Source organism: Cucurbita pepo, chromosome LG04 (assembly GCF_002806865.2).
Source record: "Cucurbita pepo subsp. pepo cultivar mu-cu-16 chromosome LG04, ASM280686v2, whole genome shotgun sequence".
Lineage (NCBI taxonomy): Eukaryota > Viridiplantae > Streptophyta > Magnoliopsida > Cucurbitales > Cucurbitaceae > Cucurbita > Cucurbita pepo.
The window spans coordinates 9,881,688-9,904,068 of NC_036641.1; the positions used below are offsets into that span (position 1 = coordinate 9,881,688).

A 22,381-nucleotide genomic window follows, 5' to 3' on the forward strand; every position below is an offset into this window, starting at 1 on the left:
GGGGGGTGTTAATTTGGTGCATCTGATTTTCCACCCTTACTTTGTTATGTGTTGTCTTAATACCTGTCTGCTTTTGACACTGTGGGTGGGCTTTGGGATGAGTTAAAGCTCCTTTTTGTTCGCTGAAAAGAGTTTGTATTCTTTCCCCATCTTACAACTTTGTCCTCTTCTTCCTGCAAAAACCACTGGGAATAAATAGCATTCCCTCACACGTTGTCCATTAGGACCACTCCCTTAATCAACCATTTTCCTTCTCTTTTTCTTTTTTTTTATGCTTCTAACATTCATTTTTTCATACCATTTATGGGAGAAAATTTAGGTGTCTGAAAGAAGTGAGGTTTGTGTAAGTTGGGGTCAAATATTATGTTTGACCCACATGATCTCATTTACATCCGACAACCAGTCACTTCACTTCGATCCTATCATATTAAAGGCAACAATAATACATTAACCCCCCCCACCCATTGTTTTTTTAGTACAGAAACACATAATTTAACCATTCTAAGTATGCTTTAATTCATATGTGTTACTGTTTTCTGTAATTCTGAAAGAAATGAATTTGGTTAGCCAACTAACCAGGATGATATGATGCAAAGGCTCCAATTTCGAAGATGGGACAGATGAAATGTGTTTAGCTTATTAGATTCCAATTCCACTGTATATATAGAGCTTGGGAGAATAAGTAGAGGACACTGTCGAGATATGATGCCATTACCTTCTTTTTCTCTCTTTCTCTGATAGTTTTTCCTTTTATCTTGCGCTTGCTAGCATGTTTGCTGCTTTTCTTTTAAACACCACACCTTGAGAACATGGAAGTTGCTTATTGCCACAGCACAAATTTTCTCCAAGTTTTCTTTTGTCGGCTTTCAAGTCGTTGAGTGTTGTGCTGAGTGACGAGTCTTTCTGTGTTAACAGAAAAAAAAGAAAAATGCCCTACATGCATATGGAGCCAGAAGAGAAACATGTGATACCATCTTCTCAAATGGTGTTAAAATCCCTACATGGCTCAAAGGATGATGAAAAGACTAGTTTATGGAAAAGGAAAGGAAAAAGGAGGGCGAAAGGATCTACCATGGAAGGACTGAAACAAGAGGAGCTTGATCCAAATCTGGAGTTTCCCTCTTCTTCTTCCTGCAAAAGCTTAACATTTCCAAGAAGGCCAGACTTTGGCTCGCTGGGGACTAAATGCTTGGTTAAAGCCAACCACTTCCTAGCCAAAATACCTGAATCAGACATAAGCCATTATAATGTAAGATGGAAACAAGTCATAGTATTGATCAGAAGATTTCTTCAAAGAGGCAATAGAAATATGAAAGTTGAGTGTGTATTTTGTTGAGCTTGCAGGTTAAGATAACCCCAGAAGTTACTTCTCGTAAACTGAAGAAGAACATACTGACCGAGTTGGTCAAACATTATAGAAGCACAGAGCTGGGGATGCGACTGCCAGTTTACGATGGAGGAAGCAACCTGTACACGGCCGGATTGCTGCCTTTCACATCAAAAGAGTTCACTGTCATTTTGGCTGATGAGGAAGAGGGAGCAGCCACTCCCAGGCAATTTCTTTTCTTTTCTTCACATATTTTGCTCTTTTTTAGTTGGTAAACTTTAAGTTTAATACGGGGTAATCATATCAGGGAACGAGAATTTAAAGTGCAAATAAAGTTTGTAACTTTAGCTAGCATGCACCAGTTACGAGAATTATTTGCTGGTAAACAAGTTAAAAACCCTCAAGAAGCTTTGACCATCATTGACATCGTCTTGAGGGAGCTTCATGCTCAAAGGTTCGTATCTAATGGCACTTTTTTGGGCCTAGTTTGTTGGATTCATGTTCTGGCTGCATTTATGTTTTCAATACTTTGGTGAATTTCAATCTGGAATTATAGATATATATCAGTTGGGCGATTCTTTTACTCTCCTTGCATTAAGAAGCCTCAGCATGTTGGGGGTGGTTTGCAAGTTTGGCGTGGCTTCTATCAAAGCATCCGACCTACTCAAATGGGATTGTCACTAAATATTGGTGGGCATCGAAGTTTTCTTTTCCTAGGCTTCTACTTGGCTGTGTTTTGTCTGCCTGAATTGACTTTTCTTATGGTTTTCTTTTGGGAATTGCATCTCATATCCAGACATGTCATCCACTGCATTCATTGAAGCAATCCCTGTCATTGATTTTGTTGCTCAAATCTTAAACAAAGATGTGTATTCAAGACCACTGTCTGATGCTGATCGTATCAAGGTACCATTATTCTTCTAGATACTTTTTGCTTCTCGAGCATGAAATTTGGGTTATAATATCAGGGTTTGAATGATTCTGCTCTGAACTAGTATTGATGCTTTTTTTGTAAGATTAAAAAAGTGCTCAGAGGTGTAAAAGTTGAAGTTACACACAGAGGAAATGTGCGAAGGAAATACCGAATTTCAGGACTAACAACACAGCCTACAAGAGAGCTAATGTATATAAAAGCTTGGCCCTTTCCCTCTTATTCTGCATTTCAGATTGCCTTTTTCTCTTTGATGTTGTTTCAATTGAGTTGTTTTGCCGCAGCTTTCCTCTTGATGAGCAAATGAACATGAAATCTGTCGTTGAATACTTCCAAGAGGTGTATGGATATACCATTCAGTACACACATTTGCCTTGCCTTCAAGTAGGAAACCAGAAGAAGGTGAACTATCTACCCATGGAGGTCAGTTCTGCCAACTACCCATCAAGTTACCTTAAACGCTCGAATCTTTTGTCCGCAGAAAATTTATGTGATGTTTTTCCTCAGGCATGTAAGATTCTTAAGGGGCAGAGATACACAAAAGGACTGAATGAAAAGCAAATAGCTTCCTTGTTGAAGGTTTCATGCCAAAGACCATCTGATCAAGAAATGGACATTTTACAGGTCCAATTCATATATTTTTTTTTTTTCTTCTTCTTTCAATCTACTAACTATATCATTGTATTGGACCATGCAAAGAAAAAAAATCAAACAATCATTTGCTGCATTTCAGACTGTTCATCAGAATGCATACGAGGAAGATCCATATGCAAAAGAGTTCGGAATCAGCATTGACACCAAGCTTACATCGGTTGAAGCACGAGTCCTCCCATCTCCATGGGTACTTGGGAACTAAATTTATCAATACCACATCATATTCAGCTTCACTTTTTTAACATATTTCTCATTTTCATTTTTTTTCCTCTAGCTAAAATTTCATGACACGGGAAAAGAAAGGGAACATCTGCCTCAAGTTGGTCAATGGAATATGATGAATAAGGTTGGTCACTTCCTAATGTTCGATGTGTTATTATGTATCTCATAGAAGGATATTTTACTTTCTTCCCCCATTGCAGAAAGTAATAAATGGAAGTGTTGTAAGATATTGGGCTTGTATCAATTTCTCACGCAACGTCCAAGAGAGCATAGCTTGTGGTTTCTGTCAACAGCTGGTCCAGATGTGCCAAGTCTCCGGCATGGTAAACAGTTGCCTGTTCTTGAGTATGTTCAATGAATTGAGAATTGCCAGCATTCTCAATTATCCTGCTTTAATATAATTTTGCTGATCTTTCTATCAGGAATTTAACTCAGATCCTGCAATTCCTATATACTCCGCAAGACCAGATCAAGTGAAAAAGGCCTTAAAATATGTATGTAATGCAGTTTATACCAAACATGAAGGAATGGAGTTAGAGTTACTGATAGCTATTCTTCCGGACAACAACGGCTCTTTATATGGTATCTGTTTTCACTTGTGATATGTCGATACAAAAATTTATCAACTGTGAAATAATTTAGATCATCTAATCCTTGTCCAAAACCTATGAGTGCCTTCAAGTCAACATTCCTCATGTATTAAGAAGAATATTGCTGTTAAAAATATACTTGTAGGATCGCTAACTGTCTGTGTAAAAAGAAAAGGTCTGGATCATATGAAGCATCCAACATTACCTGAAGGAGCTGCTATTTACAAAATTCCCAACATTTTTAACAAAGTAATATGACCTTCTATTTTATCTGAGAGCAGTAAAATTTTCATTCAGGTGATCTTAAAAGGATCTGTGAAACAGAGTTGGGATTGATATCGCAGTGTTGTCTAACAAAGCATGTCTTCAAGAAGAGCAGACAGTATTTGGCGAATGTGTCACTTAAGATTAACGTCAAGGTCTCTACTCAATAGTTTATCTCACAATTCTACCATACATAATCACCAATCTTATCTAATATTGGATTGGTTTTTGTGTTCAATAAAGATGGGTGGAAGAAACACTGTTCTGTTAGATGCTTTGCGGTCAAGAATTCCACTAGTCAGTGACATACCAACAATAATCTTTGGAGCTGATGTCACCCATCCAGAATCTGGAGAGAATTCTCTTCCATCGATAGCTGCCGTAAGCTTTTCCAAAATGTTCAATTACTTAAATTCCTTCACATGTTTTCATGATTGAGCCACTCTGACATGTGCCATACAGGTTGTGGCTTCCCAAGATTGGCCGGAAGTTACAAAATATGCTGGATTGGTATGTGCTCAGCCTCACAGAGAAGAACTGATTCAAGATTTATTCAAAACATGGAAAGATCCTCATCGCGGCACAGTTGCCGGGGGTATGATAAGGTGCATAATCGAGAGTGTGCAATTGAATGGAAATGAAATAGCTTAATCCTAGCTGCCTGTTGGGGGCTAACGAAGTTAGTTGTTTTGCAGGGAGCTCTTGCTTTCATTTAAGAAGGCCACTGGACAAAAACCATTAAGGATAATATTCTATAGGTAATATGGGGGTTAAACAATCACGTGAGGGACTTCACTTGGTGTAAAATTGGGGCATGTGAAGCAGCTGCATTATGATTTATATGTGTACCATTTTATGCTTGTAGGGATGGTGTCAGTGAGGGTCAGTTCTACCAAGTTCTACTGCACGAACTTGATGCCATACGCAAGGTCTGTTATAAAGCTTACAATCACTTGCTTTCTATGCTGTTGTCCTAAGAAAGCAAGGTGGACATATTTTAATTCAAATTTTGGCCAATCTATAGGCTTGTGCTTCACTAGAACCCAGTTACCAACCTCCAGTAACTTTTATCATTGTCCAAAAGCGACATCATACCAGACTTTTCACATCCAATCACAGTGATAGGAGCAGCACTGACAAGAGTGGTAATATTTTACCAGGTAATAAATTTGCAAGCAAGATATAGCAGAACGCCTTCAAATTTTGTCCTACAGAAAGGGACTTCTCTTAACTTTTTGGTTTAGAATTTTCAACATATGTCCTTAATTTGTAGGTACTGTCGTGGATTCAAAGATATGTCATCCGACTGAGTTCGACTTTTATCTATGCAGTCACGCAGGAATCCAGGTATGGTGTAAGAGAACAATCATAATGGACAAAACATAACACTCAAAACACTAGAATTGGGATATTGAAGCTCAAAACTTGCACTAACAGCAAAAGGATAAATTTATATTTGGGTTTTCTTGTTTTCAGGGAACAAGTCGTCCCGCTCATTATCATGTTCTTTGGGATGAGAATAATTTCAGTGCTGATGACATTCAATCTCTGACTAATAACCTCTGTTACACGTAAGGATCCTCAAATTATCTTCACAAAATTTCCCAATATAGCTTTCTTTCTACTATTTGTTTAAACTTTAAACCATTAACTTTCCTACAGATATGCTCGGTGCACAAGATCAGTCTCAGTAGGTAATTCCTTGACAATACCTTCTTGATTGTTTACTTCTATGTTACTTTACTTGAATTTAAAGACATAAAACGGGGATTGCAGAATCAAGTACTTACAATGACATTTATGGTGTGATGCAGTGCCTCCAGCATACTACGCTCATTTAGCAGCGTATAGAGCTCGATTCTACGTGGAACCCGACGCCCAGGAGAATGCGAAAAGGTGCTGCACTCGAACCACAAATGGGTCCAGCGTCCGGCCTTTGCCTGCACTGAAAGAGAGAGTGAAAAATGTGATGTTCTATTGTTGACACAAGTAAAAACCAAGAATGAGAGAAATCGGAAAGCGATTTGTTCACAATCACACTATATACGAAAATATATATATCTATGTATTAAGAAACTTCGGAGCAATGAAAAATTTTGACCAAGTTTACCGATTTTGAATTCGCCTCTCTTCGTCTTTCGCGGTTGATTTGATGGGGATCGTTGACTCCTTCGGTTGAAAATTTTCAACCATTGCCGCCCTAACGCCTTACCCTGAATTTGATTGGGACTTGCAGGGCCTCCAGCCCCAAACAAGTGGTAATGAACCGCAATTACAAATTTAACCTNTTTTTTTTTTTTTTTTTTTTTTTTTTTTTTTTTTTGCAAAGTATCTAAACAAAATTGATATTTTGAAGCAAGAAAAAACACTAATTATAACTTATATTTTAAAAAAATGATCATTTAAATTGTTAGGCCATAAAGGTAATCAATTTTTGTTTAATAATATGTATTTTTATCTAATTATTATCATAATGATTATTATTCTCGTGTGCAATCTTTGACTTTTCAGCTTAAAAGTAGATATCTTTAGTGGTTATGTTCTCCATTTGACTTAATGTACATGTAATTTAACAAAATATATCATTATTATTTTGTTGAGGGTACAATAATTTGACTAAGTAGAGAAGTAGGGAGAAGAAAAATATAATAAATAAAATTATTAGATATCTAAGAGCATAACCTTGATTTTTCTTACCATATGGTGAGATCTTTGTAAGCATTTTTTATACTATAAAGTAAGTCCACTTATACAACACCTTTATTTGATTATATGAAATATTTATCATTTTATATGGTATTGGTTCAAATTAATTTAATTGTTCGTGGCGCCTACTTTTCTATACCAAATTGAAATAAATATTTAAGTAATATTTTATTATAGGATAAGGTTAATCCTCTTTTTTAAGTATCTAATGCGTTTTCAACTTAAAACATGATACTAAATTAAGACATAAGTAAAGCGTGTTTGAAATTAATGCAATTATTAAGAAAGGTGAAGGAATATTTTAAAATGAAAAGGCGGAAAAACGGTGAAGGAAGGTGGCTATATTTATTTTAAATAGACCCGATGATTAAAATTAATAATAATATAAGAAAATCTTGATTATGGATTTCACCCACGTAATTTATGATATCCAAAGGTGTGAGTTGGTGAAAAGTTCAATCACGGTTGTGTTTGATTAAACAAAATTAAATATTTAAATTTAGTGAATTAGTGGTGAACAAATTTATATTTATAAAATATAGAAATTAAATTTAGAAGTTTGGTAGGTAAAATGTAATTTAATTATAAATATAGTGTAAGATAAGATTGGCAGAAGGAAGGAGCAGAGGCTGTTTCCCTAGTCTAGTCCGCAGAGGATCCTATCCGAAATGATGGGCCGGAGACTACGACGGGTCTCTCTCACGGAAAATTGACCCACGAGGGACGGACCAGGTAAAAAATTATAAATAAATATTAATTAAAAGGATTTAAAAGAAAAAGAAGGGTGAGGTGGAAAAAATAATAATAAAAAAGAAAGGAGGAGGGGTAATATCGGTGTCCACGTGGGAGATAAGTGAGACGTGAATGTGGCGGTCGATGCAGAGGTAAAGGTGGTCCCCTGGGAAATATTTTTGAATGTGGGCCATGGGATTTTCCGACTTAGTCAGCACGCAGAACGGGATCACGTGAAATTAGGGAATGGTAGGCCACATATCGGGTCTACTGGGTCCGGATTCTTCCGGATTGACCCGCTTTTTCATCGGCTTAATTTCCTCGACTTGCGGAAGCTTGTTTCCTTAGCCATCTCCAGCTTCAATTTTGTAAAATTTCATTGAAAGAAAAAAAAATAAAAAGAAATGGAAATTGTGATTGAGAGAAAGAATGATGAGGAGAGGGAGTGGTTGTGGAAGTTTGAAGAAGAAAAAAAAAGGAGTAATTTAGTGTACCAAAAAAACAAAGAAAAACGCCCTTCTTTTAGACATTTGATCAAACGCTTTGGAGGGGCCCAAATTATAATGCACAACAGCACAAGTTGAGTCAGTAAAGGGACGGCCCATGGACAGGCCAGCTGAGGTGATGCCACAGTTCGCACAGCACGCCCTAGCTGTTGCTGCATCTGCCTTACACCTGCACCCTCACCCACACACACTCTCTCTCTCTTTTTCTCTCACGTGACTCATAATCCCTTTAACCATAACCCTAAATTACTGAAATAATGGGACCCACAAAATTACAGGGAATGTATATATATATTAAGCTAATTAATATCAATTTTTTTAAGGAAGCAAACGGTACGAAATTGAATGAATTATATATAAAAATAAAAGGTAAATGTATGTAATTATAAATATAAAAAGTTATTTAAGAGAGATAAAAGAGAAAAGGGGTAGGACCTACTATTATTATGAAAAAATGGAAAGGGAAAGGGTGGAGCCCACCACCATGATTATTAAAAGAAAAAAAATAAATGTAGAGAAAAATAATAGAGGGTACCGAATTTGAGTAAGAAAGCATAGGTAGGTTTAGCGGCGGGTTTGTTACTTAAAATTTAAAACTCAGGGCTGAAACAGGTCTGAAGAAAGTTATAAATTATTTTGATTCAGCCAGCCACCAGCCAGCCACCAGCCAGCCAGCCAGGTAGTAGGGGTCCCGTTTTGGCGACGTTGGGCGAGTCCGTTTCTTCCTTTAGTGTCGGGCAATCCCACATGCCACCCTATTCCAATCACCCCCTCCTGGGTCTCCTTTCCCCAAAACACAACCCCACAACTCTGTTTGTTTCTTTTTCCTGTTTTTTGCCTTTTCGTCCTCCTCCATCTCTTCTCTTTTCCATTGCCCCTCTCCCTTTTCTTTTATTCCATTTTCATCCCCTATATTTCCTATTTTATTCAACCAAACCTCTTCCATTTCTGCCATAAATTACTAATTACCAGCTCTTAATTTCACAACACGTTAACTATGTATGACTATATTTATGTAATAAAGAAAAGAAGATAATGGATTTGAAAGAATAATAAAAGAAGTGGGTGAAACGTACGGATAACATTCAACTTGTCCCTGTTAAAGGAACATATAAATAAGGCAGTAATTAGGGTAGGCCTCGCTGCTCCTAATACCAACCTTAACATATTTCATTTTATTTATTTTAAATAAATAAAAACAAAAGAGGCACTTGACATTAATTTTGAATTAATTCTTCATTAAATATTTATTTAATGGACAAGAAATTAAATGTAATATAGAGAGGAATTGGTAAATGAACGGGGAATTAGGGATAAGCAAAAGGAGTAATTAGGGATTAATAATTAAAACCTTTTGATGGGTAAAGCTAAACCACACATTAAGAATTACAAGATTAGATCCAACGTCCATATCATTGACTCTTTATATTCAAATTTAATGCAATCTGATGGATGGAACTACCCTTTTTTTTTTCTCTGTTTTTCTTTTTTGGGTTCGATGGGAATTTAAAAAAAAAGAAAAGAAAAGAATTTTACATTATTATTAATTTTATTTTATACTGTTCCTCCGAATGGATGATTTGCAGTTGCATCCGGCGGCGGGGCGGCCTGCCAAGCCGAAGCCGCGATGAGAGGGCGGCTGTGCCACCCGAGCGTTAAACACCCTTCGTTCTCCTCCACGGAGAATCCCTCTGCGGAGAAGAGCGTTAGCAGCATACTGGCTTGTTTGAAGGCGTTGGATCCCAAATGGAGGGCTCTAAAACCGGCTTGTCGGAGCCGAGATCTCCACTTGACAAGCGGCTCATGGCGCTCCACTCGAGCTGGTCCTTCACAGCTCACCACGTTGCAAATCTCCCTCTGTAGATACATCTCCGCTAGAGCCTTCTCCGGCATCATACAGCAAGCTTCAAGCGAATCGAACATGGTGGAGTAATAAAATAGCGCCTCTGTGAACCGATCCAAGAACCCGGTTTGGTTGTGGTCGGCTTCTTGCTCCACTACTGTAACGATCTTCGGGTTCAAACTCCGGATCCACCCCAGAACCATTTCCATGGCGGAGGAGGACCGGTTGTTGTTTCCCAGTAGCCGGTGGAGCTGCATAATAGAGTTCACCGCCACCGTCTCCTTTGGATTCACTTGAAGCATCCACGGCTTCACATCTTCCAGCCTCGACGCCGCCACGCCGCGGAAGGCGAACCGAACGTTCACCGACCGGGCCAACTCGGCGAGCCGCAATCCGATTTCACGAAGCGAGTCACGGCCGTCAGAAGATGGTGGGCCAATGCCGGTTAAACGAAGAAGAGGTGGGCCGCCAGGGCGGAGAGCGAGGGCTTGGATTAATGCCGGCCATTGTAAGCCGTGCATTAGATTGAAATCGATGACGTGGACACAATCGTGACCGTCGAAGGCTTCTAAAATAGCTTGATTAGCGGTGAAATGGGCGAATTTAAGGTAAGGGCAGGCTTCGTAATAATGATGATATAAAAGCTCGTTTTCGTAGCCGGTGGTGTTAATGGTTGTGTCATGCGGTGTAAACACGCGCCGAGTGAGCGCGTCGATGAAGTAACCAGCGACTTTTCCGATGCCGCAATCGGTGTTGATACCAGAGAGCAAACTCTGCATTTCGACAATCAGAGAACCAGCCAATGGGAAATCACCACGGTGAATTGAATCGGCACACGTAACGAGCATGTGAACGAGCTTTATACCGGAATCCTCCTCCATGGCGGTCACGACGGTTAGTTGATTGTGAGATAAGTTCTGGTGTTGCGCAGCAACACAAGGATCGGTCCAGGAGACATTTCCAGCCGTCTGATTAGAACCGGAAATAAGATCAGGGAAATCGAGTATATCGGACGGCAACGAGGTGGTTTGATTCAACTCGGAGAGAATGGAATCGACCCAAGACGCGATGTCGGAAGGATTGTAATGGACAGTCTCTGAGGCGAGTTGAGAGATCTCGGAGGAAGAGTTAACCATGGCGGATTCAAGGCGTTCGAGGCGTTGAGCGACGTGGTGAAGGTCGGAGGCGCGAACTTTATACCCTGCGCCGGCGAGTAGGCCATCGATGTCCTGGGGTTTGGTGACGGTGGAGGAGGAAGAGGAGGAGCTGCCGCTGCTGCTGGTACCAGAGGAGGCGGCGGAGTCGAAAGGGGCCATTAAATTGATTAACAAACAGAGAGAGAGAGAGAGAGAGAGAGAAATGGATTGGTTGTTGAAGAAGAAGAAGAAGGAATCAAGAAAAGGGGATTTGGGATGTTAAGTTGACCATGGCCATATAGAATTGAAACAATGGAGGTCTGTTAAATTAGGAGAGTGAGGGAGAGAGTGAAAAGCGATGGCTGAATGGGAGAGGACGAGGAAAAGGATTTTAGAAACAGAGACACAGAGGCGGTGCATCTCAGAATTTAACAACAGTCGTGGGAAATTGGAAATTCAAAAAATAACCAGTTTTTACACTTAACACGCTCATCAAAATCAATTTTATTTTTATTTCCAAAACTATTTTTGTAATATAAAAAATTAAATCCCAGATTCAAACCTACCACACCTTCCATAAAATGTATGGAGCTCAAAATAACCAGCCATGCCAACGTGGATTATAACTAAAATTATATCTTTTTTTTTTTTATTATTTTTAATTATCCTCAAATTGGTCTCATCAGTTGGTAGATAAGTTAGCATTATTTATCTAATTTTATTGTGTTGTAAATCCATCTAAATATACGATTAAATACGGAATATCCGTTGAAAAGCGAGGAATAAATAATAATATACACAAAGTACTTTTGTGTGTAATAAAAAAATATATCGATTNATATTAAAATTAATTTATAGCGAAAATAAGATTTTTTAAATAAAATATTTTTCTTCTTTCCCATGAAAAAAAAAAAGAAACCCCCCAAACAGAATCTCTATGCAACCGGCAGTTAGACACACGTGGATGGAAAACAAAAACAATTTAAAACCATATAATATTTTAAAATTGTATAAATATTATTGTAGAAAAAAATAAAATATATATTGCATTTAATGTTTACGTTATTTAACGAAACTGTTATGAAATGAATGAAATTACAAATTACCAAATGCAGAGGTTTCAATAAATTTTCTTTTACAATGTTTGTACTAAAAAAGAAACAAAGAAGAGTATGTGTAGTAATAAATAGGATTAAAATAAAGACAAAGCAAGCGGTGTATAAAATTGTTGAGAAAAAAAAATAATAATAATACACGCTGGATGTAAGTGACAGGTAGACATTGGTGACACAGCGCATTATTAAGGCGTAGTGATGGGGTGATTAATAATGTTTGAATAGAGTGGTCGCAGTCCACGTCATTTAGAGCAACACACAAGAGTGAGTATATTAATCGATTAACTAGCATTATTAAGACAAAGATAGCGACACCCGCCCCACTAGCTTCATTTAATTAATCTAATAATTATTGGTATATAGTATAGCATAATAAAAATTGAGGGGTATATTTGTGTGAAACGTATAATGGAATGGGTGGGGTGGGCTGGGCTTGGGTTGGAGTGAATCTAGTAGGACCAATATAGAGGGAGTCAAAGTGAATGGAACAGAGAGAGGTGGAAGTGAAGTGATAACACCGATGCTAAGAGATGAGTATAGGGTACACGCAAAATAAGAATGATTTGTATTTAAAAGAATATTTTTCTCATATCCCGATGCTGTAAAAAAAATGTTGTAATGTAAATTGGTGACCATAATTTGAATGAAAAATTGGAATAAATATTTAAATGGAAGAAGTGGTCAAAGAATAAAAGGGAGGGAGTGCATGGGAATTAGGGACGGTTGCATGCCATGCATAGTCCCCAAAAACAGCACCATTTTTCATTTTTTTTGACGACCTGCCTGTCACCCCACGTAGGATCAATGTTGATTTGGTAAACTGCTTACGTGGACGTAGTGTGTTATTTTATATTATTTTGGATTTTATAATTGAAAAAATAAAAAAAAATAAAAAAGAAAAAGAAAAGAATGGGTGGTGAGATTTAAATGTGGAAGGTTGGAGGAAGGTTTTTGAGTGGGGGCATGTGCAGAAGGTTGAAATGGCACATGGGTGTTTCTGTCTGATCCATTGCCTCTGCTCCACAGGATCAAATATACACACATCTTCTTCTTTCTCATTATCAGATCTAAAAACCCTAACTCTCTCTATTTTTTATTTTATTTTTACTTTATGACTAAATTTATAATTCAATCTAAAAAAATAGTTCAAAAATACCTATAATATTTTAATAATGTTTGAATTTGACGTCACAATAACCACTACTCGCTTACATCTCCAAATTTATTGGATCAATATTAATTACTCGAATTTCAAATTCATTTGTAATAAACTTTTTAGATTTTCTTTTTAAAGTAATACTTAATATAGCATTCAAAAGCCCATGTGTTGAGGCCCAAATGAATTGGGCCAAGCCCAATTTGGTGAGCCAGAGAATTATACGGAAACATAGTGCTCCACCGTTTTTTTTTTTTTTTGAAAAAAAATTAAGAATATATATAAATAAAAACAAACACTTTACGAATTAAAATATACATTCATATTTTTGTTAATATTTTATCGACTAAATTATTTGACAATTTGATATTGGCTTAACCATAACATTTTTAACGTTATCAAACAATATTTCGACTTTTTAAACTCTAAATTGGTTTACTAAAATAGTATATTTCAAGTAAAAATCTAAATTTATGTGTGACTATTTGATGTAATATATATTTTTTTATATATATAATTTACGGGTGTGTTTATTAAAAGAAATTAAAACAATTATGGATGTAACAATTGACCATGGTATTAAGTTATGCGACATATTTATTCCATGTTGCTTAAGAAAATGATACATAATTCTTTATTCTTTTTAATAAATACTTTGGATAAGAATATGATAGATAATTGATAAAAAAAAACCATCCATGATAGTCACGTGTGCGTGTGCTTGAATCTAAATCATTCATTCAGCCCCACGTGATGCTGACGTTGAGGTTGATTTGATCTATTCCCATTCTCAAATTTTATTTTTTTAACACGAAAATGTTTACTATCAACAAAACTGTTTTATTTTTATATTTAAATTCAATTTTATTCTTGATTTCTCTAGTTTTTTAATTATAAAATTATTTAGTCATTAAATAAAAATAAACACGATTTTTTTTTTGTTATGTTATGATATATAATTTATTATGTCAATAACAGATATGTTATCGAACTTGAACCGGACTCAATTGGTCAAAATATATACGATCGAGCTCCAAAAGAAAATATGTATATGAAAAGAAAGCGCACCACTGCCGAAGCTAGCTAGTTATTATCGTCGGTTTAAGCCTATCGGCAAGACTTGCAATAATGTTATACTCGATCTCTTTCTCTTGAGTTCATGCAGCGGGGGCAAAGTCATGATCTGCAACGATGCCTCCGCCGCCAATTACATCGGCGGCAGGTGGAGGAAGGAGCGGAGGCGCGGGTGGGTCGAGGTAGTTCTTGCCGCCATTGTTACTATCTCCGTGGTTGCTGCAACTGGATTCGAAGGGCTTTGAAATGGGAGGCATTTTGTGTAAGAAATGAGATGGGATGAGCTAAAAAGTAAAGCAGAGCCCTGAGTTTGATGACAATGGCGACCCAATCTTCATGCTTTATATAAGCAGGAGGGCGTTGGGATCCCAAACATATTACTATTATTATTATTATTATTATTCAAATGAGTAATTAAAAATAAATAATAATAATAAAAACCCACTATTTCAATTTTATTCCAAGTTCGCACAAAATTGACCTTTATATAGTTTGTTGTTTTTTTAAATAAAAATTTAAGAATAATTTTTGAGATTATGTGAGTAAAATTCATGCTTTTCATAATCATTTTTAAAATGGGTTTTCAAATTTATTTTGCTCATGTTTTACTTTCCACTAAATGTTAAGTAAATTTACTTAATTTATTGGTTTTTTTTTTTTTTTTTTTTGAGGGAGAATCCAATTTTATTAATGAATTTGATTTTATTTATAGAGATGGGTGTGTACATTATGAGAACACATTACTAAATAGGAATGTGGGAGAAATCGAGAAGCATATGTCTTTAAAAGATAGATGCTTAGATGCTCAATCAAAGTCACGTTCTAATTTTATAAGAATCTTCGCTGTCATCTAAATGTGGCTTAGAATCAATTTATTCTTACCCAAATTCCATTAACCTAACTTAATTAATACGATTTATGCTGAGTTAAATAAATAAAAATTTATGAGATTAGCTAATTCATTAGTTTCATATCAATAAAATAAATTAAATAAACGACATAAACAATTCAATGTTTGAGTTTGAAAATAATTATTTAATAAAAATTATTTGAGTGGAAAAAATTTAAGATTCAACTTAACCACAGTTGGAGAGGAGTGGGTTGAATTTAATCACATGTCGTATTGTGTATGTGTAGGATTATTTTGATGCTTATCCAATTCTCATTCTTCCTCTTTACTCACCTTAGTGGGGGCACTCCAACGTCAAACCTCTTCACTACTCACCTCATATGGTTCGGTAGGGTTTGATACTTTCTAATGCTTTCTCGTTTTGTCTATATCGTAGCGTTTACTCTCTTCATGTCACAATCTTTAAAAATTCTAATCTCAACATTCTCTTATAATATTCGTCCACTTGCCTCTTATATATATTTTCAACGAGATAGTTAAAACTTATTCGAAATCGAAGTAGATTAAAAATGTGAGATCTCATATCAGTTGGAGAGAGAAACGAAACTTTTGTTGTAACGATGTGAAAATGTAATCATAACAGTCATGTTTTAAAACTTTGAGGGAAGCCCAAAAGTAAAAACTCAAATAATAAGAACTTGTTTGATATTCCAAAAATATTTAAAGCTTTCAAATAATAAGAAAATTTAATCAACCTACGGCTAGGAATCACGAGATGGTATGATATTGTCCACTATGATCATAAATTCATACTAATAGAGATTTTCTTATTTATAAGTCTACGAGCATCCTCTAAATTAATCAATTTGGTACTCCCTCCTAACCATCGTCCACTAATTTGGAAGTAAAGCAAATTTAAAAGAATATTAAATGAAAATAAAAATTGGAACTTTCAGGTGATAAGCAGAAGAGATGATCAAGTTTATAAAACATGCAAATACTGGAAATTGTTGTTTTTGACTTTGAAAAGTGTTGGAAAAACACAGAAACACGTCCACGGAAGAGCTGAATCTGAATATCTCTTATTTTTGGTTCATACAATGATGGTCCAGATTTGAACACGTAGGTTGTTAATATGACTTGGCTGATTCTGCACCACAAAATTCTCACCAAAGACTAGCCATTCACTGCCCCCCCTCGTCTTCAACCTCCAAATAATCCCACCTCCCCAATGGCAGTTCGCGGGTTGTGGCTCAAATGGCCGCTCTTCGATTTTCCCTCCAAAACTCTCTAGCACTCTCAACCCCATCACTCGGTTTCGGTTTCCGGCCGCCCAATTCTGGCAGACTAATCACCCGAAGCAGAACTGTACCTTCTAAACCCCATACCCGAAATTCCAAGTGGGTCGTTCGATTAAGCTTGGTCGATCAAAACCCACCAAAATCGACGGTCGATGTGGACCAATTGGTGGATTTCTTATACGAAGATCTTCCCCATCTCTTCGATAAACAGGGGATTGATCGAACGGCGTATGACGATGAAGTGAGATTTCGGGACCCCATTACCAAGCACGATACGATTACTGGGTATTTGTTCAATATTTCCCTCTTGCGAGAACTCTTCAGGCCTGAGTTCTTATTGCACTGGGTTAAAAAGGTTCGATTCTCTTCAATTTCTCGCACATTATAATCAATTCCATCATTACTCATTAGTTGGATCTGGGAGTTGAATGATTTCATAGAGCTGGTTTTGAATATTAATCTGACTGATTGAGTCGCTCTAGACAGGAGCTTATGAAATAACTACAAGATGGACTATGGTAATGAAGTTTGTTCTTCTGCCATGGAAACCACAATTAGTTTTCACGGGAAATTCCATCATGGGTATCAATCCAGAGACGGGCAAGTTCTGTAGTCATGTGGTAACCTCCTCCTTAATTTGAAAGTTGAATGAGAAAATTTGTGGCTATGAGTTATGAAATTCTATTCAAGCCCATCTCATCCGTTTGTATCGTAGGATCTCTGGGATTCAATACAGAATAATGACTACTTTTCTGTAGAAGGGTTGTTGGATGTATTTAAGCAGGTACTCTCGTTATAAAATGATGATAATCATCTACAAGAGACTTCTGATGTTTTTTTTTGGTCTCTTTAGCTTCGATTTTATAAGACTCCAGAATTGGAATCACCCAAGTATGAGATACTGAAAAGGACTGCTAATTATGAGGTTTGTTTTCTACTTCTCTTTTCTCTGTTTCATGATCTTTATAGGAACCTTCTATCTCTGTTTCATGATTCAATGTAAATGTTTTCTTCAGGTGAGGAAATATGCACCATTTATTGTTGTTGAAACTAGTGGAGATAAACTCGCTGGGTCTGCTGGATTCAATACAGTTGCTGGGTAAGTCTTTGTGAGATCCCACATCGATGGGAGAGGGTAACGAGTGCGAGCGAGGATGCTGGGCTCCAAAGGGGTGGATTGTGAGATCCCACACTGGTTGGAGAAGGAAATGAAACATTCTTTATAAGGGTGTGGAAACCTCTTCTTAAAACCTTGAGTGGAAGCTTGAAAGGGAAAAAGCTCAAAGAGGACATTATCTCTAGCGGTGGGCTCAGCCTGTTGCAAATAGTATCAGAGCCAGACATCGGGCGGTGTGCCATTGAGAACGTTGGACCCTAAAGGGGGTGGATTGTGAGATCCCACATTGATTGGAGAGGGTAATGAGTGCCAGCGAGGACGTTGGCTCTGAAGGGGTGGATTGTGAGATCCCACATTGGTTGGAGAGGGGAACGAATCATTTTTTTATAAGAGTGAAAACCTTTCCCTAACAGACATGTTTTAAAAACCTTGATGGGAAGGCTGAAAGGGTAAGCGCAGAGTAGACAATATCTGCTAGCGGTGGGCTTGGACTTGGGCTGTTACAGTCTTCCTCTTTTCCTTTAGTCGGGCCACGTTTGAATTACCTTTCTCAGTGATTTTAGAAGGTATTCCGAACTCACTTTAGCAATATTTTGGGACACTGCAGCACAGCACCTATAAAGTCCTACACTTTTTGTAATAGTACAAGTATAATTCTTGTTGTTGTGGATGATACACTGTGATTCAATAAACACAGGTATATATTTGGGAAAAACTCAGCAAAGGAGAAGATTCCCATGACAACTCCTGTATTCACCCAAACATTTGACTCTGAATCACCCAAAGTCTCCATTCAAATAGTTCTTCCTTCAGAGAAAGATCTATACAGGTGTGGTTAACTGATCCCTCTTCAAATCCTTTGAAATGAAACTATGGAAGAACTGAACACATGAAGTTGTAGTCAAACTCAAACCATTACGAATGCTGCTAAGCTATTAATGAACATCATCACTTCACTTTGTTCAGTTTACCAGATCCTGAACAAGACACAATTGGGTTGAGAAAGGTTGAAGGAGGAACTGCTGCAGTGTTGAAATTCAGTGGAAAACCTACCGAAGAGATTGTGCAAGAGAAGGCCAAAGAGTTGCGGTCTAGTCTCATAAAGGATGGTCTCAAACCTGGTAACGGCTGTTTGCTTGCTCGGTATAACGACCCTGGACGAACATGGAACTTTATAATGGTAAGTCCAAAGTCCATTTGCCTTTCCATCATATGTTGTTCTAGTTATGGTTTGACATTGTTTGATCACATGTTGAGTTCAAGGACAGATTTTAAGGTTATCTGTTCCATATAAATAAGCACTTATTTGGGGTTTTGTTGGCAGAGAAATGAGGTTCTAATATGGCTTGAAGAATTCTCATTGGAGTAGACCCAATCAAGCCAGAGGTTTTGAAGCCTTTGAGTCCTAATTCATATTTTGTATATATTTTGGCTGTTCTGCGATCAACAAGTTTTGCTTATAGTTAAGTTAGCAAACAAAAATTTCTTGAGATAATGAAAAGGATACCATAAGATTGCATGTTTATTTTTGCTTTCCCCATTTCTTATTTTTACATTTTGGAGAAAGAAAGTTACTGAGAACAATTTTGATAGTTAATTTTCACTCAATGGTTAGCTAATGCTATGAAAGTTGGAGATCGAGGGCATACCGGTTCTATCTTGCCCGATTGTGGACAACAAAGGTCGTTTGATTTGTAAAAGTGAGAGGCTTTTTAAATCTAGAGATGTCTATGGAGCAAAGTGTAAGCTATGTTGATACAATATGTGTGAGATCTCACATCTGTTGGAGAAGTGAACGAAACATTTCTTAATAGGATAGAAACCTCTCTCTAGAATACGTTTTTCAAAACCTTGAAGAGAAGCCCACAAAATGACCTTTTTATCCCTACATTGGCTTTTAACTGATTATTTTGTTTTTTTTTTCTCTAGTGTTACAAGTGGTCTTTTAGATACATTGGTCCCATAATTTATTACACACCATTTCCAACGTGTAGGAAAACGAAAATGTTACCAACTTCAATATTGGTTGTTATTTACAGCTTTCGGGGTAAGTTGGACACCTACATTACCGTGTGTGAGATATACTCCTATTTCAATCACATCCTTAACCTTATCCCTTCCAACAAGCACAACCTTCTTACGACTCTATCTAGACTAAGTAAACCTTTAAGAGCCCAAACTCACGGCTAATAGATATGGTTCGATTTAGCCAATTACGTATCGTTGTCAGCCTCACAATTTTAAAATGCGTCTACTAAGTAGAAGTTTTTACACCCAGATAAGGAATGTTTCGTTCCTTTCTCCAACCAATGTGGGATCTCACAAAACTGCTTCACGAACTTGTCAGTCGATAGGATGACTTTTAGTTGCATGATGAAAATTGGTAGTTTATGTTTCTGACCATGACTCCAATATCAAGTATATATAAAAACTTGAGTTGCCACTTAAATGATGTTTCTTTGAAAATTAAAGATGTATTATGCAGCATCTAGAGAAAATTGATTGAAAAAATTATCTTAAATTTAAAGTTGTGAGTATACTTGAGCCAACAATGATAATTTGAACGTATGATGATAGAGATATGTGAAGGTTTGCGGTCCAAAAAGTGGACCGTAGGGAAAATAATGACTAATAATGAGCTACCATTTCTTCGTTTTATGCAGAGTATATCTATGGATCCAGAGCTTTAACTCTCCATCCTCTTCTACGGCTCACACCCTTTTGTCATTGCGGCTCCTATATTTATCTCTTTCCCTCTGCTCTGAAATATCAGGACACTCTAATTCATGGAGGAACAAGTGATTAACACCTTTGTTACAATAAAACACTCTATCGATGGCTTCCCACATGCCTCAGATTTTGAGCTTAAATCCCAACCTCTTCATCTCTCTGTAAAGCCCGGCCATATTGTCCTAAAAAATCTGTGTGTTTCCATTGACCCATATCAGATCAACCGTATGAAGCTCCACAGCTCTTCACATTCAGTTTCATCTGCCACTCGTTTTATCACTCCTGGACAGGTAAGAGTATTCAAAGTTTCTACCTTTGGATAGTTGGTATATGTCTTAAGATTATGTTCGTGTTTTGGTGGCTTTTGGGTTTGTTTGGAACAGGCGATTAGTGCTTATGGTGTAGCAGAAGTTGTGGCTTCAAGCGACTCTGGATTTGAAAAGGGGGACTTGGTTAAGGGGTTCATACATTGGGCGGAATACAGCGTTGTTAAAGCTGAAGAATGCACTCTAACAAAGTTGGATACTTTGGGATTTCCCTTAACATACTATCTAGGAATTTTAGGTGAGTTGTATGCTGGTTTGGAATCAAATTTTGTAAGATCTAATATTCCTTATAAGGTGTGGAAACTTCTCTCTAGTGGGCGATTTTGGGCGTGTTTTAAAATCTTAAGGGAAAGCCTAACGAAAACAATATTTGTTAGTGGTGGACTTGGGCCATTATAAATGGTATCAAAGCCAGATACCGAGCGATGTGATAGTGAGGACAATGGCCCCCAAGGAGGTGGGTTGTGAGATCGCATGTCGGTTGGAGAATGGAATGAAATATTTCTTATAAAGTGTGGAAACTTGTCCCTAGGGAAGGTGTTTGAAAACCTTGGAAAAAAGCCTAAAAAGATAATATCTGCTCGCGGTGGGCTTGAATCATTACACTTTTAGACCGTTTTTAAGTAAAAAAAAAAATGCTTTAGAACACTTTGGAAGAGTATAATATACTATGAAGAAACACTTATTTTCCTTTTGTGGTTGATCAGGGATGAGTGGCCACACTGCCTACACTGGTCTGTTTGAAGTAGGGAAGGTTAAGGAAGGGGACAAAGTGTTTGTGTCTGCAGCATCTGGCTCTGTTGGGAATTTAGTTGGACAGTATGCTAAGCTGCATGGTTGCTATGTTGTTGGCTGTGCTGGTTCTGATCAAAAGGTCCAACTTTTCACAAACAATCAATATTAACCATACTTGTTCGTGATTGATTAATTTAACTTCTCATAGTGGAAGACGAGATAGAGAAAATAGTTTTTGTTTTGAAAATTTAGGTAACTCTAATGGCAGGTGGCATTGCTGAAAGAGAAGCTTGGCTTTGACGAAGCATTCAACTACAAGCAACAAAAAGATTTGAAATCCACCATAGCCAAGTGGGAAAAATCCTTGTTCTTCCATTCATTTGAACATAAAAAATACCCAACACATTCAAAACAGTAGAATCATTGTGCAGGTACTTCCCCCAAGGAATTGATACTTACTTTGACAACGTGGGCGACGAGATGCTAGAGGCAGCCATTGCAAACATGAAGCCATTTGGAAAAGTGGCTGCGTGCGGTGTTATTTCAGAGTACACAAAATCAGCAAAACGAGAGGGCCCAAACATGTTGGACATTGTATACAAAAGGATCACAATCCAAGGATTTTTGGTGATTGATTATTGGGATGTTGTCACGACCCGATTTTCGAGGCTTCGAAAATCAGACCGTGAACGAAAAGACGAAATCGAAAACAAACAAAATGAAAGTAGAAGAAAAGAAAACCAAAGTAAAAATATAAAAATACTTTGAATTAAAACAAAAGAGAGAAATTTTGTTTGTTAATTATTACAAAAGAAATTGCAAATATAAAATGAAATACAAAAGACTCTAAAAGACCGAAAAGGGACTGACGCTCCGGAACGACCCCCTCTGTGACTGTACAACTCTCAAACGCTCCTCTACCTCGACCAGCAGCCAGTGAACACCTGAGAAAAATAAATGAGAACGGGATGAGTATAAAAATTATACTCAGTAAGCCACCTACTTGTAGGCTCTCTTCGCATCTTAATTTAACAGAACTCCCACGGTTTTCTAATTCGGTTCTAGG

The 22,381-nt window shown here is 37.2% G+C and overlaps 4 protein-coding genes and 1 long non-coding RNA gene across 8 annotated transcripts in view; 3 read left to right on the plus strand and 2 right to left on the minus strand.

Annotated features, from left to right (window-relative positions):
• The window catches only part of LOC111794084 (protein argonaute PNH1-like), a 9,492-nt gene extending 3,384 nt beyond the window's left edge, over window positions 1-6,108 (plus strand). The window contains exons 3-24 of one of the 2 annotated variants that reach the window (XM_023676215.1): window positions 916-1,249; window positions 1,345-1,553; window positions 1,635-1,781; window positions 1,884-2,017; window positions 2,124-2,233; window positions 2,344-2,450; window positions 2,543-2,681; window positions 2,766-2,882; window positions 2,992-3,099; window positions 3,187-3,258; window positions 3,335-3,457; window positions 3,557-3,716; window positions 4,022-4,143; window positions 4,232-4,369; window positions 4,451-4,593; window positions 4,684-4,746; window positions 4,854-4,917; window positions 5,013-5,148; window positions 5,262-5,335; window positions 5,465-5,559; window positions 5,651-5,682; window positions 5,803-6,108. In XM_023676215.1, coding sequence (XP_023531983.1) covers window positions 929-1,249; window positions 1,345-1,553; window positions 1,635-1,781; window positions 1,884-2,017; window positions 2,124-2,233; window positions 2,344-2,450; window positions 2,543-2,681; window positions 2,766-2,882; window positions 2,992-3,099; window positions 3,187-3,258; window positions 3,335-3,457; window positions 3,557-3,716; window positions 4,022-4,143; window positions 4,232-4,369; window positions 4,451-4,593; window positions 4,684-4,746; window positions 4,854-4,917; window positions 5,013-5,148; window positions 5,262-5,335; window positions 5,465-5,559; window positions 5,651-5,682; window positions 5,803-5,972 — 2,784 coding nt within the window. In that variant the 5' untranslated portion in view covers window positions 916-928 and the 3' untranslated portion in view covers window positions 5,973-6,108. Of the gene's footprint in view, window positions 1-915; window positions 1,250-1,344; window positions 1,554-1,634; window positions 1,782-1,883; window positions 2,018-2,123; window positions 2,234-2,343; window positions 2,451-2,542; window positions 2,682-2,765; window positions 2,883-2,991; window positions 3,100-3,186; window positions 3,259-3,334; window positions 3,458-3,556; window positions 3,717-4,021; window positions 4,144-4,231; window positions 4,370-4,450; window positions 4,594-4,683; window positions 4,747-4,853; window positions 4,918-5,012; window positions 5,149-5,261; window positions 5,336-5,464; window positions 5,560-5,650; window positions 5,683-5,764 lie in introns of both variants that reach the window. The other variant, XM_023676216.1, reaches the window with a different exon arrangement.
• The window catches only part of LOC111794085, a 7,048-nt gene extending 832 nt beyond the window's left edge, over window positions 1-6,216 (minus strand). Inside the window, exons 1-5 of one of the 2 annotated variants that reach the window (XR_002815011.1) lie at window positions 6,099-6,216; window positions 5,779-5,933; window positions 1,072-1,223; window positions 716-933; window positions 64-173 (exon numbers count right to left, since the gene is read on the minus strand). This is a non-coding gene — a long non-coding RNA (uncharacterized LOC111794085). Of the gene's footprint in view, window positions 1-63; window positions 174-715; window positions 934-1,071; window positions 1,224-5,778; window positions 5,934-6,098 lie in introns of those variants that run through there. The other variant, XR_002815010.1, reaches the window with a different exon arrangement.
• Window positions 6,217-9,246: 3,030 nt separating this feature from the next.
• LOC111793667 (DELLA protein SLR1-like) lies at window positions 9,247-11,494 on the minus strand. The gene has a single exon (XM_023675658.1). It carries the CDS (start codon window positions 11,089-11,091, stop codon window positions 9,487-9,489), a length of 1,605 nt encoding a protein of 534 aa, XP_023531426.1. The 5' UTR covers window positions 11,092-11,494; the 3' UTR covers window positions 9,247-9,486.
• A 4,781-nt stretch (window positions 11,495-16,275) lies between these two features.
• LOC111793169 (heme-binding-like protein At3g10130, chloroplastic) lies at window positions 16,276-19,049 on the plus strand. Of its 2 annotated transcripts, none has more exons than XM_023674939.1 (8): window positions 16,276-16,762; window positions 16,890-17,027; window positions 17,123-17,191; window positions 17,261-17,332; window positions 17,424-17,506; window positions 18,222-18,353; window positions 18,491-18,704; window positions 18,849-19,049. In XM_023674939.1, the coding sequence occupies exons 1-8, from the start codon at window positions 16,364-16,366 to the stop codon at window positions 18,891-18,893; spliced, it is 1,152 nt and encodes a 383-aa protein (XP_023530707.1). In that variant the 5' UTR covers window positions 16,276-16,363; the 3' UTR covers window positions 18,894-19,049. The 2 variants fall into 2 exon arrangements, with proteins under 2 accessions (XP_023530707.1, XP_023530708.1); XM_023674940.1 differs by having other exon boundaries at window positions 16,475-16,762; window positions 16,894-17,027.
• A 1,152-nt stretch (window positions 19,050-20,201) lies between these two features.
• LOC111792976 (2-alkenal reductase (NADP(+)-dependent)-like) overlaps window positions 20,202-22,381 on the plus strand; it is a 6,057-nt gene continuing 3,877 nt past the window's right edge. The window contains exons 1-5 of the mRNA XM_023674615.1: window positions 20,202-20,544; window positions 20,638-20,818; window positions 21,288-21,454; window positions 21,584-21,666; window positions 21,747-22,000. Of these exons, the coding sequence (XP_023530383.1) occupies window positions 20,311-20,544; window positions 20,638-20,818; window positions 21,288-21,454; window positions 21,584-21,666; window positions 21,747-22,000 (919 nt within the window). The 5' untranslated portion in view covers window positions 20,202-20,310. The remainder of the gene's footprint in view (window positions 20,545-20,637; window positions 20,819-21,287; window positions 21,455-21,583; window positions 21,667-21,746; window positions 22,001-22,381) is intronic.